This window comes from Drosophila suzukii, chromosome 2R (genome assembly GCF_043229965.1).
Source record: "Drosophila suzukii chromosome 2R, CBGP_Dsuzu_IsoJpt1.0, whole genome shotgun sequence".
Classification (NCBI taxonomy): Eukaryota; Metazoa; Arthropoda; class Insecta; order Diptera; family Drosophilidae; genus Drosophila; species Drosophila suzukii.
In genome coordinates, this window is record NC_092081.1 from 2,474,156 (window position 1) to 2,484,817 (window position 10,662).

The following is a 10,662-nucleotide window of genomic DNA, read 5'->3' on the forward strand; positions in this document are numbered from 1 at the left end:
TTTAATAGGATCAAAGAATTTAAAAATGTAAATTTATTGTGCTCCCTTCCTGCATTTTACAATTTGGTTCATTAAATAAAGTGGGGACGTCAAAACGCAAGTTAGAATGCCATCCACGTAATATTGAACGCAAAAGCTTGGCGAAAACGTAAACAGATAAGGCACTTTTTTATTTATTATTTGAGTGACTAATGACTTGCATGTCGTCACTGCAACGCTACATACTATAGTAACAAAGTTATAAATTCGTGGTTTTTAATTGTCTATACTATCTATCTAACTGTATTACATAGTTGTCCGCCTACAGAATGGGATAACTGCACTCGCTGGCGATTCCGCAGAATCCACCGGCATTACGGATCAGACGCATAAAGCCGCCCTCGCCCCAATTCTGGGAATACGAGTTCTTAATAATCCAGTAGTCCCGTCCGTTCTCCGATCCGTAGCCCACAACCGTAACCGAGTGGTTCACCTCACCCTGGTTGCACTCATCATCCTCGTAGATTCCGCCGCCGTACTGCTCGAACGAAATGGTGTCCGCGTTCAAGGAGCAGGACAGTGGACCCAGGGTGGCGATCACCTCCTTCATCTTCTCCTCGTCCCCCGGCGTAATGGTGGCGTAATCTCGGATCTTCACCAGACTCTCCCTGGGCGGACGACCGGCCGTCTCGTTCTGGCGGCACTGCATCTCCGACTGCGTGTACGGATACTTGTTGGCCAAGGTAACGCCATGATCGCGAATATATTCAAAACCGTACTCTTGGAAGCCACCGTCGCATCCCATGTTGCCGTAGTCGTCGGCACAGTCCACCAGGTTCTGCTGCGACAGCGAGGCCAGCACTCCCGTCCGGCGGAAGATGTGACCCTCGAGGGCTCCGGTGGTGGCGAACGACCAGCAGGAACCACATCCTACTCCCTGGAAACCTGGCGGCGTCACTCCTCCCTTCTCGCGCCAGTCAAACTTTTCCGGAAGATTGGCACTCGCCGGACTCTTCTTGCCTGTTACAAAGTTGATGTGGCCATTCGTGTACCTCCTGCAAAGAAAGTGGGGTCACAATTAATATAACATTAAATTAATAACAAATTATTGAGAATGTGGTGTTTTGAAATGTTGCTCAACGTGACCAGCACCCAAGAAATCCAGCAGTAGCCAACTTGGTAACAGTGCCAGCCGCCCAGTTACACCCACTGCAGATGAGAATTGCCGACCCGTATATTATACTCCATGTCAACGGATGACTCGACGTCTGACCCGTCACTCTGACCCTTGTCCAGCGGGGTGACCCAGAAGTGTCTATTTCGGTTAGACACAAAAAGTGTTGATGCCTGCCTGAGTAAAATGTAACTTTCAAGCAAAGTGTAACTATGTAACTAATGTAAATAGCCAACAAGTCGAAATATTCAAAATCAATTTTACATGACTGTAAGATGTAGATCGTTATGATAATATTCAAGATAAAAAAAGTCTAAAATAGACTACAAATTAAAAATAAATAAAGAAAAACAAATTATATCTTTTTGGAAGAAATTACACCATAAAACTTTGGGTTTTAAACGACAGTGGCTGTATTTCGAAAATAATGAACATATTAAACATTAAACAAAAAGAAACGTTGTAGTCCAGTGTCCCGACTATTGGATAGTCGTTACTCTGTTTCAAATTGTAATAAAAATCATAATCCACGCCACGTGGCTAGTTAGTTATAACATTTAAAACAATGAAGCAATCTTCAGAACTTAGGTAGGTATTGATCAAAAAATCAATTTAAATTTGCACTAAAACAAAATCTTCAAAAATGTGGAGACACATTTTACCGTTATGAGCGTTTGTGCGCGCTAGATTGGGCTTAGTCTGTGTGCTTAATCCCAGCAATCTATCTCTTATAGTTTCCGAGATCTAAGCGTTCATACGGACATACTGACGGACTTGGCTAGATCGACTCGGCTAAAGATCCCACACACAATGGGCCCATCGAATCGGCGATTTGATCATTGAAATAGTTACTCTTACGTAATATGTTAAAGATAGGGTTACTATAATAAAAACAAGAAAGAACGTTTTATACCCTTGCAGCTATAATTATTAAATTTAATTCGAAATTCTTAAAAATACAATAAAATATATTCGTAATAGTATAAGATAATATGTCAAGAAACACCGAAGTTATAATTTCTTTAATATTATTTCGAAATTCAGAACTAATTTAAAAACGTTCGTATGTTAAACAAGAAAGAAAGATATCTTCGGCAAGCCGAAGCTTGTATACCCTTGCAGTTATAAGAAATAATCAATATTAATAACACCATGTTAAATTTTTAAGGATTGTTGCTAGCTTCAGTGATATTTGTGTAAAATTAAATTCGTAATGCTGAAAAGTTAAAATATTCTATATCCCAGAGTAAAAGAAATTACGATCAAAATCAACAAAGCAAAATTTTTTTTAAAAATTATTATTTTATTATTTCTTTGATCGTTTCTTTGCCAGCTATAAGTTAGAGTCGTCCTATTTTTGTTAAATTTAATTCGAAATTCCCAAAAGTAAATAACATGATATTCCCAATAGTATAAGATAATATTTTAAAAAACACTGAAGCTATAATTTGTTTCATATTATTTTCCCACCAATTTTCAGATCGTTCCTATGGCAGCTATATGATATAGTCGTCTGATTTTGACAAAATGAAATTCGAAATTCAAAACTAATTAAAAATGTTATTTCCAAGCGTAGGAGTTAAAATTTTTTTTTTGATTGATGTCCGATCCAGCTGGTTCCGGCTTATATACTACCTCCAAAAGAAAGAAGACATTTGGGAATGTTTCAGCCCGATAGCTTTAAAACTGAGAGACTAGTTTGCGTAGAAACGGACGGACAGACGAACATGGCTAGATCGACTCGTCTAGTCATGCTGATCAAGAATATATATACTTTATGGGGTCGGAAACCTTGCAAACTTCTGGCTGAAATCATAATAACCTCTGCAAGGGTATATTTAATAAAACAAGGAAGAACGCTGTTGTCGAGTGCCTCAAATATCAGATACCCGGATACACAGATAATGGGAGCAAAAGGGAAATGGAGATCTACACACGCAAAACGAGATTGTAATGCGCCATTTACCCGCGATCTCAATATATGGTTATGTGAGCGTCAGACAGAATTATGCGTTATGGGCGTTTATGGGCGTTGGAGTGGGCGTGGCAAACTATTATTTTGGTCAATCGATAGGTATTGACGAGACAAATACATTTCAGTTAAAAATGGAACCTAAATCTGAAGTCACAATTCTCTATCTTTGATAGTTTCCGAGATCACATTGTTCACACGGACAGGCGGACATGGCTAGATCGACTCGACATGTTATGCTGACCAAGAATATACATATATACTTTTTGGGGTCGGGTCAAAATAATACAAATTTCGTTAACTTACGGTAGTAAATTTAAATATAACATTGCCTTTATATTTCTGTAATTAACTTTTAGTTTTCCTAAAACCGGAAAGGTCTGTACCTAACCTCCTTTCCTTTTTTGTTACTTACAACTACAATCGTGTTAAAAATTCTTTGATGAATGTATATATCCAGTTGAACACTATAAAATAAATACAATGGGTAAATAAAAAAATATGTACTGACTGAATTCTCAGAACAAACAAGTAATAAAACTTTGACTATGGGATCGGTCATATTGTAAGTGACAAATATGTTCAACTTTATTAGGCTTTTGTTTGTTTACTTATTGCTATTTGAAAAGGGCAAGCCCAAGAACGGAATTTTTGGAAATTCACAGAACTAATTTAGCATAATAAAAAACCAGATAGTCTTAGACATAAATTCATAACTAATCATTTGGAAACCCGATTATGTGTTATGAGGTAGGTGATAATTTGTCCATGCACAGGGGTCTTCCCCTGATGCTTACACACGAAAAAACTCTTTGGTCGAATTGACCAACATAAGAGTTAAATGGGTACAACCCAATGGGTTGTATATTTGACCCATGAAAAAGTTACTCTTACGTAATGCGTACATGTAAGGGTTATTTTTAAACGTTGTTTTGCAACTATAAAATAGGGTAGAATGGACTGACTTGAGGATCTTGGTGCAATATGCGCTAAATCTAGCATTGCGGACAATTCTTAAAGTTATTCTTATAACAATAACAAAATACTCACTATTTAAATAATAGTTTAAGCATAACAAAGAAAAAAAAGGGACTAATTTGTATAGTTATAAAATTATCTTTGTATCCTAGCCTGACTGACGTTAAATAAGCTGCTACTTACTCGCCAAACTCGGAGACCTTAGATCCCAGCAAGGTGCCGACCTCCTTCCGGGTCATGTCAGCCAGGGGGTTAACTCCCAGGCGGAATCCGGACACTCCGTTGTCGGCGTTCTTGTTGCTCAGCGTGATCAGCGACATCTTGGCCGCGAAGATACTCTCGCGATAAGTCCGCTCCTCGTCCGAGTACACCTTGCCGGTTTGGCGGAGGTAGTCGTCGAAGTTTTGAACGTCGCAGAGCTTGGGGAACGATTGCAGTTGCTGCGATGACACAGCACCCAGCATGGCCATTCCCAGCGCCAAATGCAGCCACATCGGTGAGCACATCCGCATCTGGAACGAGGGAAAACAGAAAGAGTGGAAAGTGTTAAGTAACCACTTGGCCAACACACAGTTACCCCATCCCTCGACCCCCTTTCTGCCTCATCTGTCAACATTAATCACAGGCAAATTTAACCGGTCCATTCACCTCCAATCGGACTAGCCTGCCGTGCAGCTTGTGGAATATCCAATAACTATGTAACTCTTTAAGGGAAATCACGCCATTAATGTTAATATATGGACATATCATAACCATTGATACTCTCAACGAAATGCACAAAATACACATTTGGAAATAAGCATAATGTCTCAAAAACCATTAATCTATTTTAATGCCGTAAATCGTTTCAAAGATTTCCTATTTGGCATTCATTACTTTTAAATAAATATAAAACTAAGTGAATTTCCTTCAGCACCGCCAACTGATCAATCCAAAACAAAACGACTAAGTTGTCAAATTGAAATTTCAAATGCAACCTTCCCAAAGACACTTATTAATTTCTTATTTTTTAACCAGCATGTATTTGAAGAAGCTAAACTACTTAATTGTTGGTATATAAAACATAGTAACATGGTTTCTTAAGTTTTAGACAACTTAATGATCGATGATGCGGAAAAAGTCTTATTGGTTTTTATCCCACAGATCACACGCTGCTGTCTTCAATATCAATCAAAATTAATCACACACCGACCAAAATCATGTCTTCATTTCGATCTGATGTTGTGATTTAAGACGAACTATTTTGCAAATTAGATAACTCATTTAATATGCATCACTATTGGTTGAATAAGCTTATTTGCATATGCTTAACATAATTACATTGGTGTAACCATTGGACTCAACCGAATTTCGACATATTTATGATTTCGTGAGGCCTCTCCACTTTTGTTTCTTTGGCCAAGATTGGCCTGGCCGAGGGCCATATAAATCTAATCTAGATTGGGCAACCGCAGACCAAAATTTCTCTTTTGATGCCGTATATACTGATCACATGCTGGTCGGTGAAAGGTGGTGGATTCCCCTCATAACTCCCGATTTCCACTCAAATGTACGTTTTAATTGCAATTTCAACTCTGTTGTCTGTTCGATTTGCCTATAATAACGCTCCATGAATGGGACACAGAAACCGAACACACGCACTATACAATACGTTGAAAGCCCGGCTCAATCACCTTTTATAGTTATCTAAAGTATATATCTTCCGCGTTCACAGATCTGGGCGAAGATGGCGCAGACACGAAGACCGGCGAGGTTATAAGCTGCGCTCGAGACGCACACCTCGGTTTTATAGGGTCCACGGATTCGTCTGTGGGACGTCTGCCCGAAACCAGATGAGCCCCAATATCAAAATGGTTGAAAACCGAAAAGCCCATTCGTCTTCATTCCTACTGGCTATTTGGTTTATGTGTCTATAACTGTCTTAATTTTATGCATGTTTAGAAATTATCTATTGAGCAATACTATGGTGGCAATAACAACATTATGTTGTTGTTAAATATCGAACTGGAGGAAAAGGTAATTATTAGTAGGATTGATTTTATAAGTTTCACTTTTCTCATGATTAATGGTTTCACCTCTAAGTGAGTAGAAACATGTTTATTTACATTTTATACGTTATTATTTGTTTTGACTTTCTTGATTTAACTTGACTTGATTTCTGTGGCACCCCTCACTATAAGCGTTTAGTAACCCCGTTACTCGTAGAGTAAAAGGGTATACTAGATTCGTCGGAAAGTATGTAACAGGCAGAAGGAAGCGTTTCCGACCCCATAAAGTATATATATTCTTGATCAGGATCACTAGCCGAGTCGATCTAGCCATGTCCGTCTGTCCGTATGAACGCTGAGATCTCGGAAACTATGAGAGTTACAATACTGGGATTAGGCACGCCTGAGATTCCTGCGCAGCGCAAGTTTGTTTCAGTAGAGTGCCACGCCCACTTAACCGCCCACAAACCGCGAAAACCTGTGACGCCCACAATTTTCATGCTAGATAAACAAATTTAACTGAAATGTATTGGTCTCGTCAATACCTATCGATTGGTCAAAAAAAAAATTTGACACGCCCACTCTAACGCCCATAACGCTTAAATCTGTATACCGCCGGTAGGTGGCGCATTTTAATCTCGCTTTGCTACTTGCATATCTCTATTTAGCTGAGTAACGGGTATCTGATAGTCGAGGTACTCGACTATACCGTTTATCCTTGTTTTACTTTAAAGACATCGTAATACCTTATTCCTTTTTATCTTAAATATAAAATACAATAAAGGACATCGTTTGTAGCTGATTAATTTTACAAATATATTATCAGAAACCAATTAACCAAATAAAGTAAATGAAATACAATACGATTAAAGCATAAAATAAGAAATACAATAAAGTAAATATTTTCATTTCAAATGAGTATGACTTGAAATTCTACCAAGAGATTATTAATGATTAGTATGCCAACGAAGAAAACGTAGTGAATTTATTTGCAGTTCAATTAACAGATTTGTGGTCGTCTATTATCTGAATATTTTAGTATTACTGCTAAGGAGTTCATTGACTGCCTATACAAGGGTGGTCAAAAGTATTTTCACAAAAAAAAAGTTAAATATATTCATAATTTGAACTTACATCTTGTTAACTTTGGCATCAATGGAAAGGTAATTTAAATGCCGTTTGAATGATACAATACATTTCCTAACACATTCAGTACTTATTGAAAAGGACGAATTGGTGTGAAAATGTCCTTTTTAAACTTTTTTCCTCGACTTGAAAACTTAAATTTTTTGATGCAAAAAGTTTCTTCAAACAAAAATAATAGTAACTGCAAAAAGAATTTTTCAAAAATCATTTTGCTTATATTTTTTATGGTTTTTTAAAGGTGACACTGTCGGAAAAAATTTGTATGAAAAAGAGAAAAATATGCCTAAAATGCATGTTTCTAAGCATTTTCAAAAAATCATAAAAAATATAAGCAAAATGATTTTTGAAAAATTCTTTTTGCAGTTACTATTATTTTTGTTTGAAGAAACTTTTTGCATCAAAAAATTTAAGTTTTCAAGTCGAGGAAAAAAGTTCAAAAAGGACATTTTCACACAAATTCGTCCTTTTCAATAAGTACTGAATGTGTTAGGAAATGTATTGTATCATTCAAACGGCATTTAAATTACCTTTCCATTGATGCCAAAGTTAACAAGATGTAAGTTCAAATTATGAATATATTTAACTTTTTTTTGTGAAAATACTTTTGACCACCCTTGTATATCTATGGGCTTACATTTTGCAGAGTTCCAAGAAGCTCGCTGAGTACGAATTAAAATATCTGTTAGACTTCCGCGATGGAAATTGCCCAACAACTCATTTAGCACTTGGCTTACAGCAATTTAGCCAAGACTTCAAACAGGCCTATCGAAGGTGTTGCAATATTTATGGGCGCCATGAAAGTATGAATGTGATTAATCATGCCTGCGGAGAAGACAAAACCTCAACAAGTGACGATAAGTTGGCACTAGAGGCGCTTTTACGATGCTACGGGTGGGGGTACGGGTATTTCTGAACTGGGGCAGTGGGGACTTCGAATTAACAGAGGTACGAGAACCCACCAAATCGCAGCGATACGAAGCAGAGCGCATTTGACAAGTTTATTGGGCAAACATAGCGCACCCCAACTTTTTCTTCTAACGGGTGCTTATCGAAACGACCTACCCGGAATATGGACGTGGATACTACGTGTACTATATGTGCTGTAGGCCAAGTGCGAATTCAAGGCCTCATAGAAATCTATTTGCACTTTTCTTGCGAAAGTAAGTTGGTATGGTATGGTAAACTTCTATTTGCGTTTGCAATCAGAAGGAGAGTTGACGGTGCCTATAAAAGACCGTTCTGGGCTTCTATGCGGCATCAGTTCGTTCGGATTTCGGGTTTCGTCATGTTCAAGTTACTGCTTGGCTGTTTTCTTCTAATCGCCGGAGGCGGATGGGCCTTTAATCATGGCCAGGACTTAGTGGACTTTCAAACTTACGAGGTATGTATGCCAGCTGATATAAAGAACTCAATTATGGAAATAGAGTGCGCCATACGTTTACGGAATTTAATTACCTGTACTTAACAGTTTTAATACACATTTACAAATGTTATTGGATAATTTGTATGGGGTATTGGGTATCTAATTATCCTTGTTAAATCGTTACTAACAGAAAACAAACTGCATAATTCTCAGTATAATTTTTATACTAGTTACTTATAGAGTAAAAGGGTTTATTCGAGGAAATAAGTAACAGGTAGAAAAGAGCGTCTCCGACCGCATAAGTATGTTTATTACTGATCAGGATCGGTAGCCGAGTGGATTTATCCATGTCCGTAGTTCTGTCTGTCCATCAGACCACGCTGTTATTTCGGAAAAAAAACTAGAGAGTTGTAATTTTAGGTTCAGTTCCCTTAGCTTCTTAAGCAGTGCAAGTTTTTTTTTCTCAAATGTGTCAAGCTCACTCCAACCAAAACGCCCAAAACTGTGGATCCTTCAGTTTTAATGCTAGATCAAACATTTTAACTGAAATTTATTGCCAATACCAATACAATACTCAAGCCGCCCACAAGCCGCCTTAATCCGTACGTTTAATCACTGATATCTCGGAAACTGTAAAAGCTATGAAGTAGGGTACCACTCCGTTTCTCAATATCTACAGGCACGCTGAAAATTGTTATAATCGGATCATTTGTAAATGCCTTTGCGACCGTTTCTAGCAAGTAAATTGTAGATAAAAGTGTAAATTGTAACATCGAATTTCTTCGCCCCTTCCAAATGTTAAAAAGAACCAAAAGTCCCTAAGCCTATCGAAGGTTTCTCAGATTAAGTTATGACCTACTTTCCGTTGCAGACAACTTTCAACAAGACGTATGCGTCGACTTCAGCTCGCAACTTCGCCAACTACTACTTCATCTACAACCGCAATCAGGTGGCTCAGCACAATGCCCAGGCGGACCGGAATCGCACCTCTTATCGCGAGGCGGTCAATCAGTTCTCGGATATCCGGCTGATCCAGTTCGCAGCCCTTCTGCCCAAGGCCGTATCCACGGTGTCGTCGGCGGCCAGCGATCCACCCACCACCCAAACGGCAGCCGCCTCCTACGACATCATCACAGACTTCGGACTGACCGTAACGGTGGAGGACCAGGGTGTTAACTGCAGCAGCAGTTGGGCCTATGCCACCGCCAAGGCCGTGGAGATTTTGAATGCCGTGCAGACGGCCAATCCGCTGCCTTCTTCTTTGTCCGCCCAGCAACTGCTCGATTGCGCGGGAATGGGCTCCGGGTGCAGCACACAGACACCCCTGGCTGCCCTAAACTACCTCACCCAGCTGACGGATGCGTATTTGTATCCGGAGGTGGACTATCCCAACAACAATACACTGAAAACTCCGGGAATGTGCCAGCCTCCTTCCTCGGTGTCAGTGGGCGTGAAATTGGCCAGCTACTCTGCAGTGGCCGATAACGATGATACCGCCGTAATGCGTTACGTATCGAACGGGTTCCCCGTGATCGTGGAGTACAATCCGGCAACCTTTGGCTTTATGCAATATTCCAGTGGGGTGTACGTGCAGGAGACGAAGGCCCTGACCAACCCCAAGAGCTCTCAGTTCTTAGTAGTTGTGGGCTACGATCACGACGTGGACTCCAATCTGGACTACTGGCGGTGCCTGAACTCCTTCGGAGAAACGTGGGGCGAGGAGGGTTATATCAGGATTGTGCGCAGGTCTAACCAGCCCATTGCCAAGAATGCCTTCTTCCCCAGTGCCCTGGCCTAAACATGAGGCTTTTCGTAACAAATTTCAAATAAAAACTTGATTTGATGTAAAAACTACTAGAACTAAACTTTTTGTTAAGGGGAAGTTTATCAAATTAAGGTGGTCATGCAGACAGCATACATGTGTCTCTTAAGTTTCTCCACTAAGGAAAAAACCCACTGGTCTTGTTTCAAGACCATTTAGGTACCAGGAACCACAGGCACTAAATGGACTCTTTTTTCATTTTAAGAACGTTTTAGTCTTAGGCCAGCATTCTTAATTTAA

The 10,662-nt window shown here is 39.3% G+C and overlaps 2 protein-coding genes across 2 annotated transcripts; one reads left to right on the forward strand and one right to left on the reverse strand.

Annotated features, from left to right (window-relative positions):
• Window positions 1-137: 137 nt before the first annotated feature.
• Window positions 138-5,932, reverse strand: CtsL2 (Cathepsin L2). Its single transcript, XM_017087522.4, has 3 exons — window positions 5,777-5,932; window positions 4,287-4,615; window positions 138-1,034 (listed from the first exon to the last, which is right to left on the reverse strand). The coding sequence occupies exons 2-3, from the start codon at window positions 4,613-4,615 to the stop codon at window positions 302-304; spliced, it is 1,062 nt and encodes a 353-aa protein (XP_016943011.1). The 5' UTR covers window positions 5,777-5,932; the 3' UTR covers window positions 138-301.
• A 2,527-nt stretch (window positions 5,933-8,459) lies between these two features.
• LOC108019640 (uncharacterized) lies at window positions 8,460-10,454 on the forward strand. The gene is made up of 2 exons (XM_017087523.4): window positions 8,460-8,618; window positions 9,472-10,454. The coding sequence occupies exons 1-2, from the start codon at window positions 8,487-8,489 to the stop codon at window positions 10,396-10,398; spliced, it is 1,059 nt and encodes a 352-aa protein (XP_016943012.3). The 5' UTR covers window positions 8,460-8,486; the 3' UTR covers window positions 10,399-10,454.
• The last annotated feature ends 208 nt before the right edge of the window (window positions 10,455-10,662 follow it).